The 17,566-nt window shown below is 41.6% G+C and overlaps 1 protein-coding gene across 1 annotated transcript in view; it reads right to left on the bottom strand.

Moving 5' to 3' along the window:
- FAXC (failed axon connections homolog, metaxin like GST domain containing) overlaps positions 1 to 17,566 on the bottom strand; it is a 76,343-nt gene that overhangs the window by 41,910 nt on the left and 16,867 nt on the right. The window contains exon 3 of the mRNA XM_006170912.2: positions 12,117 to 12,313. Within this exon, the coding sequence (XP_006170974.1) occupies positions 12,117 to 12,313 (197 nt within the window). The remainder of the gene's footprint in view (positions 1 to 12,116; positions 12,314 to 17,566) is intronic.

Raw genomic sequence — 17,566 nt, 5'->3', positions numbered from 1 at the left:
CTGCTCCTCTACTCTCCTCTCAGGATTTGGCACATACACATGTGCCCAGCATGGGTCCGGGACTCAAACCATATTTGGCCAGGTTGGGGCGTAGCACCTTAACCTTACACTATCTGCTGGCCCCATAAAGGGTTTTTTGGGGGGAAAAAAAAAAAAGAAACCATTTTGCCTTTTTCAAAGAAGTAGGAACACCTGTTCAGGATTATTTTACACTATAAATAAATGGTTTCCTCTCCAGAAATCAACTGTCTATGCAGTTTGTTTTCAGGGTCTCTGAAGGGGATACAGATTCCAAAGGCATTTGATTGAATCACATTCCCCTCAGGGTGCTGCTGGGGTGAACTCATCCAGCCAGGTGCTCCTGTGTTGTATGTACGGACAACTGAGCAGCTATTTACCGTTCACACGTGCTGTGGGCTGTAGGACTCCGGCTTTGCTGATTTTGCTCTTAACCTATATACTGCAAGAATGATTTTATGGCCAACAGTGTTGGTAGGTAGAAACCGAAAGGGTTTCCCAGTGAAGGCTGGGGAAAATGTAGCTCTGAGGATAAGCGTAAGATAGTTTGGTTTTTCCTTATAATGAGTAGTAAAAGATGTACTGGTGTCATTTCTACTCCTAGTACTGGTGGACACTGCCGTAATGGTCATTTCCAAAACTCAGAAGAGTGAAAAAAAAAATTTTTAATTCTTGTCAGGGAACACGTGCATCTTCCAGAAAGAGACAGAGAGAGGGAACATAAAGCACCCCACCCCCATGGGGAATGGTCATGCCACAATCCTTCCTCCTCCATCTCTCTCTCCTTTGGGGATTTTTGGGCACACACACATGTGCCTGATGTATTCCTCAAGCCTCTGGGTTTAGGACTCGAACTGCAGGATGGCCATGTGGATTCTGGCTGCCTTAACCACCAAGCCATGGAGCAGGCCCAAATGAAAAATATTTTCCGAGAGAACGAAAAGATGGTAGTAAATTATAACCAAAATGAAATGCTATTTTCTACCACAAGAAAAAAAAAAGGTAAAAAAAGAAAAAAGGCCCTGGAATTCTGATCATTTTATATAGTTGTATTCTTAAAAACAAAAATATCAATAAGAAATGTATTTCTCTAAAATTTTTGAAGCATCCCTGATTTTTACTGAAAAATCCTACAACCAATTTTAATACACTCTCTGTACTACAACCATAACTCCTTTTTATTACCTTTAGAAAAGACCCACAAATCTCGTTAGAAAGCTTTGTGTACCTCTTTTTTGTACATCTCACAAAGCATTGAACGGTCAAGAAATGGATTTTGCTGAAAATAGAAAAAAGCACATTACAAGGCTGATGAATTTATGTGTATAGTCAGAGCATTCAACAGATATTTTCATATGAAAATCTTTCATTTATTACAGTAAGTTCTACATAAACATAAGAACTAAATTCTTTTCTACTTTTCTTTTTACACCTGCAGTAATTAAGGTGGCAATTTTCACATTCCATTAGAATAGTTCCGCATTTTCATTCTAATTGTACTAGATCTAAATTCACAATAAAATATTCTCTTTGAATATTTTGGAAGTCAATGATCCGAGGATAAAACTAAATGATCCTAAATTGAGCATGACCAAGTTAATAACACTATCCAAGAAGCATCTGAAATGCAAAAATGAGCACTCTATGACTCTAAGCTGACAGGTTGGTAAGAAGAGGAAAGAAATTCTTTGTGGATAAATTACACAGACCTCATTGTAAGCGTAACCGCTCTGGCAGGATGAGCAGAAAGGCGCCAGGCAGAGCAGAGGCGAGCACGCAGCACACTGGCTGCTCGATGACCTGTCAGAGATGAGGCTGCGGAAAGCACAGGCTGGGTACTGGCTGCACATGAGGAAGCGGTAAGAAATCCAGCTGGGAGAGTGGGACCACATCAGGATAGGCCTGATGCCAATGGAGCTCAGCTCCATTCCGACAGCAAAGGATAACCACGGGGAAGGTTTTAAACAGATAAGAACCATAATCAGAGTTGTGGTGATGGGCTGGAAGGGGGCAAGTTACTGGTAGAAAGGTTGGTTAGCACACTGTGGCAAGATCAGGCAAGATAGGACACACTGACTAAGATGACAGCAGCAGGGATACAGAATAGGGGATGCATGGGAGAAATGCTGAGGTAAAAGAAAAAGAGTCAGGGCTGGCAGGTAGCGTAGTAGTTAAAGCACTGGACTCCCACATGGCCAATCACAGTTCAAGTCTAGGAACCGGTGGCTTGAAAATCGTTCTGGGCACATGTGCATGCGTTTCCAAAACCCCAGAAGATGAATGGAGAAGAAGGGATTGTGGCATGGCCATGCCCTGGGGAGTGATTCTCACTTTCTCTCTCCCTGTCTCTCTTTTTCTCTCTCCAGTTAGTAAACACACCTTATGGCAAAAACCTTTAAAAAAAAATAAGAAAGAAGAAGGGCCTACTGGTCAATGGATATAAGGACTGTGCTTAAAGAGAACTTAGGTATTTTCTCCTAGATTAATCCAATACTGAATTACACAAGGTGGAATGAATTTGCATGATGAAAGATGAGTTAACCTGTTGTATTTAAAGGTCTTATGGAAGCCTCAAGTAAAGAAGCTTAAAAGTTTAAGAACTCAGGAGATAGGTTTAGACTCAATATAGAGAACTGGTGTGCAGGGGCATGTTGATGGCAGATTTAAAGCTATGAAGGAGATAAGGTCCCCTAAGGTGCTTTCTAGGCTGAGGAGGGTGCCAGAAAACCACAGTTCAAGGGCAAGTTAGAAGACAAGAAGGCGGGACCAGCAGATGGCATAATGGTCACGGCGCTGGAATCCCATGTAGTCGGACACAGTTGAAGTCCCAGACCTGGCATCTTAAAATTCATGCTGGGTGCATGTGCGTTCATGCCCCAAATCCCAAGAGGAGAATGGAGAAGGGACTGCAGCATGGCCATCCCCCTTGCAGTTGATTTCTCACTTTCTGTCTCTCTGTCTGTCTCCATCTCTCCCGCGAGTGTGCACACCCTATAGCAAAAATCTCTTAAAACACACACACACAGAAGAGAAGTAGGGACATATCCAAGATGGACAGGAGCATATTGCAAGGGGTGAGAGGCAACAGAGAGGTGCATGCACCTGCATGCTGACTGATTTCCTCTGTAGAGCAGGTGATGAGGGCGTGTGCAGAAAGGATGCAGCAATGGGTGGACAGTTCTAGGAGCAGCAGGGAGGGGTAGGAGAGCCCCCCTCAGCTCAGCAGGGAGGAAACTCCAACAGTGGAATTCTCTACCTGCAGTAGCAGGTTGAATATAAGGCACAGAAGGAGGCACAAAGGGTTCACTCTGAATTTTGCAGCAAGAAATCACCTCAGGAACTGTCTGGTCTTCCTCGTTCTTTCCTGCCTTGCTCTTGACTTTGCTTCCTCTCTTTTGTTCCCATGCTCACTTTCATACAATGGTGTCAGGGAAAAGAAGCAAACAAGGGCCAGGGAGGCTCTTTAAGGGTCAAATCTAATACAGTATATATAAACCTAAATATCAAGGAAAATGGTATTGCATAGATTCATAGATCACCCACTATGAGGAGAAGAATCATTGCACATGCTTCCATATCAGGCAGAGGTAGAGAATCTACCTCCCCTCCCAACTAAGATTTCTGAAAATTCCTTCAGAAAGGTGGGAACTTCCACCTCTACCACCCCTCCAAAGCCACTCTCATCTAAGTCAACAATCACCTCCTTGCTGCAACATCCAAATAACCTTTCTTTCTACACTTGACTTTCTTGAACTCTCTAGGCATCTGACACTCGGAGTTCTCCCTTAGCTTACGTCTCCACTGCTCCGCCTCCCGTGACTCACATGGTCCCAAGATTCTATCTTCATTCCTCCTGTCGTCTCACTCCACACTCACAGGGTGAGTGACCTCATCAACATCCATGATTACAAACATATAACTCCCAAATCCATTTCCAGTCCAGACCTCTGTCCTTAGATCCTTAGGACACAAACCAGCATTTCCAAAATAGAACTTACCATCTTTGCTCCCTTCAGAAAAGCTTCTCCTCACATAAATCAGAAACCCAGGAGTTATTCTTCACTGCCCCCCTCCCTGGCTCCTGACAGTCACTCATTCTGTGAATTTGCCCTTTTCTCCAACTCCATTAATATTGTAGTTCAGCTGTGAGGACAGTGGCCTCCTCACAGTTCTGCTGACAGGGCTTCAGAAATTCATTTGCCCAAATGGAGCTCCCTAAAACACAAATCCAGTCATATCGCACTGCTTCTCTGAGTCACTCATTAACTGCCACAGCTCCTTACCATAGCAAGTCAGGCCTTTCCCAATGTTTAACCCTTCTATGGTCTGACCTTTCTCTGGCCCCATCTCCCATGCACCCTACACACCAGCCATGCAGAACTATAGGCACCTCCCTGCTATAACCTAAAGGTTTATGTCCCCCTCAGATTCTTAAGTTGAAAGCTAATCCTTAATATGACAGTATTAGGAGGTAGGGCTTTTGAAAGATTAGGTCATGAGGGCAGAGCTCTCACAAACATTAGGGCTAGCGCTTATAAAAGAAACCCCAAAGAGCTCGTTCCACTGTTCTTCCATGTGAGGTTGCAGTGTGAAGATGCCCATCTGTGAACTAGGAAGAGGACATCAAATCTGCCAGTGGCTTGATCTTGGACTTCTTAGCTTCCAAAACTGTGATAAATAAACTTCTGTTCTTTATAAGTCACCAGGCTATAGTATTCTGTTATGGCAGCCTATTGCCCAAGTGCTTCCTCTTGCCTCTAAAGTTTTGCAGATATTTTTCACTCTACTTGGACATCCTAATCTTCTCCTACTACCAACCCTTCTACCCGCTAGTCTAATTGTCTCGACATCCCACTGTGATGCTACTTCCTCTGGGCAGCCTTCCCTCTTCTCACTATCAAACTGGATGCCTTTCCTCAGTTCTTCAAACTCTTCTCTAGCTCTGACCATTATGAAGGCTTTATGTGTCCCTCCAGCCTGTGAGCCACTGAAGACAGGGACATGGTGCCTGGCCACTAGTCATTCATTAAGTATGCTGAAAGACCGCATTATCGATTGAATGAAAAAAGACTTCACTCTGAGTCAATTACTGCTAAGTAGTGTTTTTAAGGGATGACATACACTTAAATAGAACAATGGAGAGAGGTACCTGTGGAGTATGAAGAAGGGATTGCCACTCTTCCCTTCTGGGATCTATGGCTCTTCCCTCTCCCCTGGCAGAGGCCCACTCTATAGGAATCATGAATTATTAACTGGAGAGAACAGGGAGGGCCAATTTGGAAAGTAGACTAAGCTAAGCAATTAAAGTAATTTACCATTTTGACAGTCTATTTCAGGAAGCTGAGATACTCATTCTCCTTATCAAAATGAATGTATCTGATCTCTCAAGTGAAAATTGGGTCAAAGGGGTTTCTTTTTTTTTTTTTGAAAGAGATTTTTGCTATAAGGTGCACACTCTCACCAGAGATACAAAGAGAGAAAGAGAGATAGAAAGTGAGAAATCACCCCCCTGGAGGGTGGTGGCCACATCACAATCCCTTCTCCTCCATTCTCCTCTGGAGAGGAGACATACACACACACCCAGAGTGAATTTTAACCTGCCAGGTCTGGGACTCAAAGTGCAGCTGATTACATGGGAGTCCAGTGATATAACCAGTAGGCCATCTGCTGGCTCCAAGGTTTCTTTCTTTATTTCTTTATTTATTTTTTATTTATTTATTTTTTTGGAGAGGTTTTTCGCTATAGGGCACGTGCGCTCGCCAGACAGACAGAGAGAGACAGACAGAAAGCGAGAAATCACCCCCCAGGAGGGATGGCCACGCCACAATCCCTTTTCCTCCATTCTCCTCTCGGGATCTTGGGCACGTATGCACACACACCCGGCGTGAGTTTTAAGCCACCAAGTCCAGGGCGCGGTTGACTATGTGGGAGTCCAGCGACATAGCCATTATGCTAACTGCTGGTCCCCCTCTTTTTTTACTTTTATTTTTAATATCAACTTAGAACAGAAAAAACAAAACCTGTTAAAATATTTGTAAAACAGATCCAGAAAACAGAAATAGACTGACTTCTGATTTTTTTTTTTTTAAGTTTGCATGTGTGCTCACCAAAGTCAGGGTAGGAGGAATGAGAATCATCCCACAGGGAGCATGACCACACTGCAATCTCTTCTCCATTCTCCTCTCAGGATTTTGGGCATGCACCTGTGTCCAGCATGATTCTCAAGCCAGCGATCAGGGGCGGAACTAGGCAGTTGGCAATGTGGGATCCAGCCACCTTAACCTCCATGCTACCTGCGGGCCTGACTTCCGATGTCTTAATGAAAACATCTTTTACCTAATATGATATTTGGCCCACGGCAGAACCAAATGTTACTCTATGGAAAACAGCAAACAACTGAGTCTCAGCCTTGGCCAAGTCCTGTTTCCATGTTCGGCTACACCTTTGCCATCTTTTGCTTCTACTCTCTTTGCTAGAGAGTGCCGAGGACATGGCAGGCTTCTGTCGACTCATCTAGTTCACAAGCCCCTCCACACGGGAAGGCTCACCACATCCAAGACTGGACAAGGAAAAAGGGTGAAAAGGGGAACATATTAATTGAGTTGTAATCAGGTAAAATGTCCTGGCTTTTAGAAAATATCTTGGATAAGTTATTTTATGAAACCCTGTATTCTCCATTTATGTTAACTACACCAAAATCCAAGCTCAAATGTTTAAAATTATGGCCAACCTAGAAGTGTATTTGAATTCTCGGGTCTAATGCATATATTTTTGTGAGCAAAAATGTTGTAACAAGGTTGACAAGGGTGCCTTGCACACTTCACGGTGAGGTAGAAAGACTCTTGTGACACTCATTGATATCCACAAGGGGGCAGCATGTCACACTAAAGAAGCTACAGTGTCTGTTATCAAAAATCAACTTTGTTCCAGTAATCTGACCCAAGTCCCTCAGGCTTCCCTTTATATCAGTTTCCGGGCATTGGATCTAACTTAAGCATTCAGTAGAACAAAGGGGATAAGAAAGAAAAAAATAAATAAAACTGTCTTCTTCATCTTCAATAAGAGCTTTTATAGTGTAAGTGGGACATAATTATATAGATTTCAAGTGCAGAAAAAAACACTTTATAGCTGAGTGTATTATATGAACAGACCTAAAACAGAGCTTCAGAATTATGTAATGTTACATAATAATGGCAGTTTCCCACTGCCTTGGCTTTTCAGAAAATCATACCTGAAGTGGATTATTTTTAAGGTTTTAGGTCAAAATAAATACAGCTGAAAAAACTCCAGATCATTGAATCAATTGAGTCAAACATGGTGCATTTATTATATTTCGTCGCCCACCTCTGTGAGTACAGAGGACAACCTATGAGCTCACTGATCGTCAGAATTTACCAAGATCTCATGGAAAGCTCTTACTTTTATTATGTTCCGTTCTGCTGGGCCCCTGGCGTCCACAGGTGGGTATTTTGTGCATGGCCTCTGGGAGCAGACAAGGGGAAAGAAAGGAGCCTGAGGGAAGAGTGTTCAAAGATTCTCCACCTGCAGCATTTTAGGGAAGTTGGGCCTTTTTTCCATTGGGATTTAGAACTCTTAGGAAAATCTCTTCAGGGTACCCCAAAAGCAAGAAGTTAGCTAAAGGCCTGGGAACCTTAAACAACAGCAAAAGATTAATTTTCCCTTTTGCTACTAGAAGCTAAAGGGAATTGGAGGAATTAGGAAAGTTATTTTGAAAGTCCATTGGATATTTGCATCTCAGTCAAGACCTTTCTTTCCACTTTCACTATTTATTTGTCATGTTTTTTGTTTGTTTGTTTTTCAAAGAGACAAGGTCTCACTAGGTTGCCAAGGCTGGCCTTAAACTCTCAGAATCCTCCAGCCTCAGCCTCCCAAATAGTTGGGATTACAGATTAGCCTAGCTCTTTACCTTCATTATTTCTTTTTCAAATGAACTCTTGAGTAGACATAAGTAAGAAATAATAAATAATCTGGGACCAGCAGTTGGCATAATGGCTATGTCGCTGGACTCCCACGTAGTCGATCGCAGTTTTGAGTCCTGGACCCGGTGGCTTAAACTCATGCCTAGTGAGTGTGCATGTGTGCCCAAGATCCCAAGAGGACAATGGAGGAGAAGGGACTGCGGTGTGCCAGCCCCCCTGGGGGTTGTTTTCTCACTTTCTGTCTCTCTGTCTCTGTCTCTCTGATGAGCACACAGGCCCTGTAGCAAAAACCTCTAAAAAAAATTAATAATAGCAGCTAATCCAAAAAAGTCTTTTTCTAATTAAAAATGGAATTACAGAAACAAAATTATCCTCTGAAGAGTCGATATATGACCCAAACAAATTCCCAAGGACTTGGAAGTATATGGTCTATAAAATTAAGATTCTTCCCTACCTGGTAACACCTCCCAACTCCTGCTCCCACCCCTCACCCCCATTCACACCCCATCAGGTCTGGTAAAGGGAAAGATGAAGAAAAGAGGGCAGAAGATGAAGTTCTACCAGGGAATAAAGCTGTGTAAAATGGCATGCACATGGGGCCAGCAGGTGGGGTGGTGGTTAAAGGTGCTGGACTCCCACATGGTTGAGCACAGTTCAAGTTTCACACCTGACGGTTTGCTTTCTCACTTCCCCTCTCCCTCTCTTTCTCTCTCTGGTGAGCATACGTGGCCTATAGCAAATTTTTAAATAATAATAATAATAAATAAAATAAATAATTATTGTTTTTTTAAAAAGTGTTAAAATGACATGCATAACCAGGGCAAAAAGCAGTGACATGTCAAATTTTGCTGGTTTAAAAACCTTCCAGTGAGAATATTCATTTTTGGAACCATCTAGAAATCAAAGACTTTGAGCTAAAGTACCAGCTAAACCACACAGCTTACAGCTTCTCAGGCAGCTAGCAAAGGGCTAGCCCTCCACATCAATAGGACCATCACCAAGGGAAAGCAAGCATCAGGGGGCCCGTAGGAATTCTTCATTCCCCATCATTGCAAAGCTGAGACTGGGCTCTGCCCGCCTGGGCTTTTCCCAGAAGCTATGCACGTGCACATGGCACACCATCGTGTACCTGGTCCCCACCACAACTCCTGCACTCTTTGAGAGGGGAACCCTCGCCGTTCTCCATCAGTATCATAAGGAAAAGACACATTCTGACAACACAAGTCATTTCTTCCACACTGACCTCTACTCCTGTCTCCCCCTCTCCCTAGTTCCCTGCTTGCTTCCCCATGTCACCTCTGCAGTGAGAGAGCAGTGGTACTCAGGTCAGCCCTGGAATAAACTAACCAGAACTAAAAGTAGAAAGAGGAAAAGAAAAATAGAGGGTCACCTAAAACCTGAGAGATAGGTTTTCCATTTAAATAAGAGCTTAATGGCTGCACTAGAGAAATGATAAGGAAGAACTTGCTGTAATGATCAACCCCCCAGTCAGTGGAGGAGGTTTGGTTAAAGCTACTGGCCAGCATCTGACCTGGGAGTAACAATGCCCCCAAAATGGGCTTAACAGTTCCAAATTACATCTTTGGGACAAGATAAGTTTGTAGAAATCAGGACAAAACATTCTTTCATTTGTCAAGATAAGGAAAAAATATGGACTCCAGAAAATAAATGAAAGAAAAAGAAAAACCCCCCAGTCAGTGGAGGAGGTTTGGTTAAAGCTACTGGCCAGCATCTGACCTGGGAGTAACAATGCCCCCAAAATGGGCTTAACAGTTCCAAATTACATCTTTGGGACAAGATAAGTTTGTAGAAATTCATTTATCGAGATAAGGAAAAAATATGCAGGACTCCAGAAAATAAATGAAAGAAAAAGACCCAATGACAAGTGAGTTTGTAAAGCAAGAAGACCCACAGCTGCTTAACTCACATGGTGTCACAGCCAGCTCCAGGCCCTGAGGGCAGAGCAGGAGCAACTCACCAGTACAACCTGTGACGCTTCTAAGCTGGTGAGCACACACTAGGAGTCGGCCAGCCAGGGCAAAGAAACTCCAGAAAGGAGTGACACGGTTTACTTCTGGAATACAGAGGCACTCTTATTAGCTAAAGAGAACAGACAGTAATCTTACAAAGGTTGCATAATTCATTTCAGCTAGAAATTGTATCTTGCCTTTGTCTCCTCCAGGGATCTGACTGAATATGACTTGAATTCAGCAGTGGATATTGGCAAAGAGCCCTAAGCCCAATCAAGCAAAATATCTCCCTCACCTCAGTGAGTTCCAATCTAGATCAAAGGTCAGCAAATTACAACCTGCAAGCTAAGAAGCTTTTATTCTTTTGACTGTTTGAAAAAAGTTAAAAGAGGGGCCAACAGGTGGTGTGGTGGTTACGGCACTGGACTCCCACCTGGCTCACCACAGTTCGAGTCCCAGACCCAGCAGATTGAAAATCACACTGGGCACACATATGTGCATGCCCAAAATCCTAAATGCAGAATCAAGAAGAAGGGATTGTGGCGGGGCCATCCCCCCTAGAAGGGTGATTTCTCACTTTCCCTCTGTTTCTCTCCTGCAAGTGCATATACCCTATGGCAAAACCTAAAAAAAATAAAATAAAAAGTCAAAGGAAGAAATGTATTAAATGAAATTCAAGTTTCAGTATCCATAATAAAGCTTTACTGGGAAACGGTTATATTTATTCATCGGCATATAGCTGATGGCTGTTTTTGAAGCAAAACAGCAAAGTTGAACAGCTGCAACAGAGATGCATGATTTGCAAAGCTGAAAATATTTACCAGCTGGTCCTTTACACAAAATGTTTGTCTATCCCTGGTCTAGACACCTAGAAACGTAATAGTCATAACTTTGAACCCTAAGCCAGTCAGATTGTCCATTCCAACTGTTAGTGTAAAAATCTTTTATAATTATGAGAAGAGTGTCTGCAAAGGGAAACAGAGCGTGGGCCTTACTCGGAGAGAAAGGGGCACATCCAAAGAGACTCACCAGTAGAAGTGCTCCTCCACCATCTTGGTCACCGCTCTGGAGATGGCTCTTTCATGAGGGCCAAGGTTTTTGTTCAAATTCACTCCAAGTTTCTCTTCCAGAAAGTCAATTATAAATTCTGTGCCAGAAACTTTTTCATTATTATATTCAATCCAAGGCATTTTCCCTTGAGCAGAGAGTTTTCCACCAAAATAGTTCTAAGCAGAGTACATTTTTAGAAAGAGAAAAACAATGTTGTGTGACTGAGAGAAACAAACATTCCAACATAATGTTTGATAGAGACTGAACTATTCAAGTAAGGAACTCAGCACATGTTCTTTAACAGACTAAAGGGTTATTCTAGAAAAATATTTTGCCCTCACACAAAGAAATCACTTTACTCCCATAGATTCTATCATGGACTCTTCAGATAGCTTAAAAATAAAAATAATAATAGTAAGTTGAAATGATCCTTGTCATAGTCAGTTTAGTTATAATGTATATAAAACAATTTAAAACTGTAAAAAGTTCATATAAACCATGAAAGGCTGTATTGACTAGGCTACTGACCAAAGGCCTCACTTAATGGGCTGGCAAGTGGTATGGTGGTTAAGGTGCTAGACTCCCACATGGCCAACCATGGTTCAAACCCCAGACCTCGTGTAAATGCAGAATCAAGAAGAAGGGATTGTGGCGGGGCCATCCCCCCTAGAAGGGTGATTTCTCACTTTCCCTCTGTTTCTCTCCTGCAAGTGCATATACCCTATGGCAAAACCTAAAAAAAATAAAATAAAAAGTCAAAGGAAGAAATGTATTAAATGAAATTCAAGTTTCAGTATCCATAATAAAGCTTTACTGGGAAACGGTTATATTTATTCATCGGCATATAGCTGATGGCTGTTTTTGAAGCAAAACAGCAAAGTTGAACAGCTGCAACAGAGATGCATGATTTGCAAAGCTGAAAATATTTACCAGCTGGTCCTTTACACAAAATGTTTGTCTATCCCTGGTCTAGACACCTAGAAACGTAATAGTCATAACTTTGAACCCTAAGCCAGTCAGATTGTCCATTCCAACTGTTAGTGTAAAAATCTTTTATAATTATGAGAAGAGTGTCTGCAAAGGGAAACAGAGCGTGGGCCTTACTCGGAGAGAAAGGGGCACATCCAAAGAGACTCACCAGTAGAAGTGCTCCTCCACCATCTTGGTCACCGCTCTGGAGATGGCTCTTTCATGAGGGCCAAGGTTTTTGTTCAAATTCACTCCAAGTTTCTCTTCCAGAAAGTCAATTATAAATTCTGTGCCAGAAACTTTTTCATTATTATATTCAATCCAAGGCATTTTCCCTTGAGCAGAGAGTTTTCCACCAAAATAGTTCTAAGCAGAGTACATTTTTAGAAAGAGAAAAACAATGTTGTGTGACTGAGAGAAACAAACATTCCAACATAATGTTTGATAGAGACTGAACTATTCAAGTAAGGAACTCAGCACATGTTCTTTAACAGACTAAAGGGTTATTCTAGAAAAATATTTTGCCCTCACACAAAGAAATCACTTTACTCCCATAGATTCTATCATGGACTCTTCAGATAGCTTAAAAATAAAAATAATAATAGTAAGTTGAAATGATCCTTGTCATAGTCAGTTTAGTTATAATGTATATAAAACAATTTAAAACTGTAAAAAGTTCATATAAACCATGAAAGGCTGTATTGACTAGGCTACTGACCAAAGGCCTCACTTAATGGGCTGGCAAGTGGTGTGGTGGTTAAGGTGCTAGACTCCCACATGGCCAACCATGGTTCAAACCCCGGACCTCGTGACTTGCTTTCTCACTTTCCCTCTGTCTCTAGCTAATCAAGTTAAAAAATGATAATAATAAATAAAATTAAATAATCCTTTAAAAAAATAAGTAGTATAAAATAAAACCTTACATCTTACACTTGAATAATGCTTGGTACCACTACACTGAAAAGAAATACTCCCCCAAATTACAACACTTAGCTGCAACAAAGTGGGGACAACAAACTCAATGTATGAGTTCAGTGGACCAGCTCTATTCTGTGAGGACTAATGCCATCTTAGGCCCTCCATTTTTCTTGCCCGTGTAATTGCTGCTTAAGATAAAGATGCATTTCCCAACACAGCTGGCCTTTATTTTAGGAAAAGACTGATGACCTGGGGAGCCTGGGGACAATCACATTTCCAAATCAGAGGTATCCTTTGGAATTTGAATCCCCTGTAAGAACCCTGCTTACTGCACAGTGGCATGGAGTGCAGAGATGAAACAGTGATGTTCCTGGATCACCATCCACCCCGCCCTTCCCATATGCAAGTAACCCTCTAACAAACCCCTGTGGAGTGCTTGGTGGAGTTGTCTTGTTTTGCTCTCAGTCTCAAAGATCTGTCCTCAAACTCTCCACTACAATGCCTCTGAAAATGAAGTTCTTAGGTCCCAGCTTCAATCTCGATTGGAGTTCTGGAAATGGCCCCCAGAAATGTGTGTTTTTGATAGCTAACCTTTTGATGTTTACACATTCTAGAAGCTCAGAGTGTCTCAGAGGATCCTGATCCCAGAATGGGGTAGGGGGAGTGGACAGGGTCACACACATTATGAAAATTTAAAATTACAGAGTGAAACTTGCTGCTCACTGCATAAAAAGTCAAGATCTTAACTATATTGATGGGAGAGTATTCTGTGGTAAAAATTCCACGTATTCAATCCCCTTTCTCAGTAAATCTAAATCTTCTCAGTAAATTTAGATCATTTAATCCCAAAGTTAAAACTGAAGCAAATAAATTTGGGTGTGGGGGGTCTACAGAACCTAAATTAATCAACTATTAAAAACTCTTCTCCATACTTCACACAAGGAATTCAGACACTCGAATATCAATAACATCCAACGGTGGTTCCTATTAAGGAACTGAACTCTCTAAATTGCTAGTGGGGACGTCAAACGGCACAACCACCTTGAAATATTTTAGTTTAAGAAGTTAGTATACACCTGCCATATGATCTAGTCATTTCACTCCAAAGCATCTACCCAAGAGAAAAGAAAGCATGTCATGCAAAGACTTACACATAAATGTTCAAAGAACTGTATTTGCAGTCCTCAAAAACACAAAAAAAAACCCTAATGCCCATCAAGAGGTACATAATTAAACAAATCTGGTATATCCTTACAGTGGACTACTACTCAGTAATAAAAAGGAATGAATGTTGATACATATAACAAAATGATGAATCTCAAAATAATTTTACTGAGTGAAATAAGCCAGACCAAAAAAAAAAAAAAAACTATATATATACACACACACACACATACACACACACACACACACATATGTATTGTAAGATTCTATTTACATAAATCTCAAGAAAATGCAAACTAAGCTATAATGACAGAAATTTGATTAGTGGTTGCTGAGGACAATGTGGGACGGGAAGAGAAAAGGGGAAGGGATTATAAATGAGCAGTTATGGAAACTTAGGGGACAATGGGTATTTACTATCTTTATTGTGGTGATAGCTTCATACGTATTTATTTACCTATGCCAAAATTGATCAAATTACATACTTTAAGAATGTGTAATTTAAAAAATAAATAAATATGTGTAACCTGGGCCAGCCCTACAGCACAGTGGTTAGTAACGTGTAACTTGAGACCGGGTCTTCCCCTTCTTCACACCATGTGCCTATGGTTTGGTTTTACGGGGCTTGGGAGAGCAAACCTGATTGGAGTTCAGTAATAGTTTACCAGCACCCCAGATGGGACAAGGTCCTTTGTGGGCATCTTGCCCAAGGTACAGTAGCCCTTGGCTGATGGTCACCCTCAGATCGTGTCCTGCAGCTGCCTGAGCACTTTGTCTCAGGAACAGTCCTGGGTAAGTGGCTGCCAACTAGGTGCTATTGACCCACAGCAATTTCAGTTCTGTGGTGAAGTTTACAAGGCATTGGATTGGACTTGGTAGACGTCTGATTTGGCATGGTGAGCAAGGTTAACCAAAGCTGTTCTGTTCTTTTGGAAGTCACAGTCAAGAGAACTCACCACCTGACAAATCAGCAAAAATGGCTGTTTTGTAAGATAGAAGCTTCTGGCTGTGAGCTCAACAAAGACCTCAGGCTGAATGGCTCCAGAGACCTGAACAGGAATTTGATTACCAAAGGCTTCACCAATCAAGAATGTCCCCGAGATGATCACGCCCTCTTGAACCAATCATTGAACTGACCTTGTGCATGGGACCCCTGTCCTTAATTTGGCCCTTAAAAATGCATGTGGGGAACACCTTGGGGAGACCCAGTCTTTTCAGTACAAGCTGCCCACTCTCTTTGCTTTGCACTTTGCAATAAAGCTGTACTTTCCTTCACCAAAAAACATGTTTTAAATAAAAATAATAATTTGTAACTTAGTCTATATCAATTATTTCTCAACAAAGCTGGGTTTTTTTTAAAAGAGCTAGATAAAAATTTAAATACACCTTTAAACTATTTCCCTAGAGTAGAAGTCACCAATATTTCTATAAAGGGCCAGATAGGAAATATTTTGGGCAAGCCACATGGTTTGTCTCTGTGGCAATGACTCAACATTGTAACTGAAGCATGAGAGCAGCCATAGATGACACATAAGTGAATGAGTATGGTATATCCTAATAAAATGCTGTTTAGAGCACTGAAATTCAAGTTGAATATAATACAAGAGATGATTATTCTTTGACCTTTTTCAATGTTTTAAAAATGTGAAAAGTCTTCCTAGCTCATAGGCCAGATTTGGCCTGCAGGCCATAGTTCACTAACTGTTGATTTACCTTTCTTACCTCTTAGAGAAATAAAGTTAAAATGGAGGAACCATTTGGATCAAGCCCCCAGTAAGAAGATCTCTCTCTGCAAAGGTATTTTATGACAGATAACTCTGTGACTACTCCAGTCTAGAAGACCTTGTTAGGCTTTGAACCTCAGAGGTCAGGCTAGAATCCCAAAGACTTGAAACTTGAAAACTGGCAGAAAAACTAAAAAAAAATAATAATAATCACTGTTTCTTGTGGGAAAGCCTTGGTATTCGCAACAATGACCACTGTTCAAGTTCTTGTCTAAACCACACTAAGATTTGTATGTGTGTTTCCCAAAAACCAAATAGTGTATCTTATCACAAGGGGTAAAAACAGAATGTGGCAACATTTCTAGGACAATTCTGTGTCTAGCAATTACGCTTCTTGCACATCCTGCATGATACGTACTCAAGTTTGCCGGACCAATGTACAGGCCTTGAGTGACATAACAGGGCAATGACTATATAAAGGTCCCTCAAAGGCAGTCACCCATTGGTGCCCATAGCACTGGGCTTTGACTATGCACGTCAAGTAAAATCACCTTTTTGGTGATTTTACTGAAAAGCAGAGCAGTCACTAGTTAAATGTTCCTTACAGCTATTTATGGTAGAGAAGAATGGAAACTTTGGCTGGTCTCTGCCTTTGGTGTCCTGATACTTTATCTCATTTATTATTCTCAAGAATAAAAGTGGACCTGGCCTGGAAAAGAAATAACTACAGGGGCTGCTACTGAGGCTGTCGTTAGCCATGTTGCCTTTGTGTGACTTAGAGGATGGAATTTCCTAGACTGACTCCATAGTAATGTTCCACTTGTGAGAAGCCACATCTCACATGGCAACCATGGTTTGGATCCCCAGCCTGGTCAGCCTGAAACACACCAGACACACACATGAGTGCCCAGGATCTGATGTGCTAGAGGAGTGGAGGAAGAGGATCACTGCATGGCCAGACCGTGTGGAGGATGTTTCTATCTTTCTCTCTCACATACATGTGCTCTACCAAGAACTTCAAAATGACAAATATTTTTAAAAAGAAAAGAAAATAGGAGTTAGCATAATGGCTATGTCACTGAACTCCCATGTAGCCAACCACAGTTCAAGTCCTAGCCTGGGAGCTTAAACTCACACCGGGCACGTGTGCATGCATGCCCAAGATCCCAAGAGGAAAATGGAGGAAAAGGGATTGTGGCATGGCCATCCCCCCAGGGCGGTGATTTCTCACTTTCTGTCTCTCTATCTCTCTCTGTCTTTCTGGTGAGTGCACGCACCCTATAGCAAAAACCTCTCCAAAAAAAAGAAAAGAAAATAGAACCTGCTGGCTGACCGTGGTGCAGAGGTGATGCACTGCTCAAGAGAAGCTAGATCCCACATAGCGACCACATGTGGGTCAAATACTTGATCCAACCAGCATGCACACAAATGCCCAAGATGGGTAGGAGGGCTAGAGGAAGGGGCTCACAGTAAGACCAGACTCTGTGAAGGGTGCTCATCTTCTCTCTTTCTCTCTCTGTCTCACCTGTGTACACACATACTCTATTATGAATTCAAAGGGAAAGAAAAATTTTAAAAAAAGTTTTGAAAGAAAGAAAAGAAAGAAAGAAAGAAAGAAAGAAAGAAAGAAAGAAAGAAAGAAAGAAAGAAAGGAAGGAAGGAAAGAAGGAAGGAAGGAAGGAAGGAAGGAAAGAAAGAAAGAAAGAAAGAAAGAAAGAAAGAAAGAAAGAAAGAAAGAAAAGAAAAGAAAAGAAAGAAAAGAAAAGAAAGAAAGAAAGAAAGAAAGAAAGAAAGAAAGAAAGAAAGAAAGAAA

The sequence above is a fragment of the Tupaia chinensis genome, unplaced genomic scaffold (genome assembly GCF_000334495.1).
Source record: "Tupaia chinensis unplaced genomic scaffold, TupChi_1.0 Scaffold149168_1, whole genome shotgun sequence".
In the NCBI taxonomy this organism is placed as follows: domain Eukaryota; kingdom Metazoa; phylum Chordata; class Mammalia; order Scandentia; family Tupaiidae; genus Tupaia; species Tupaia belangeri.
The sequence above is the reverse complement of the archived record's forward strand: the minus strand, read 5'-3'. Positions and strand labels throughout refer to the sequence as shown.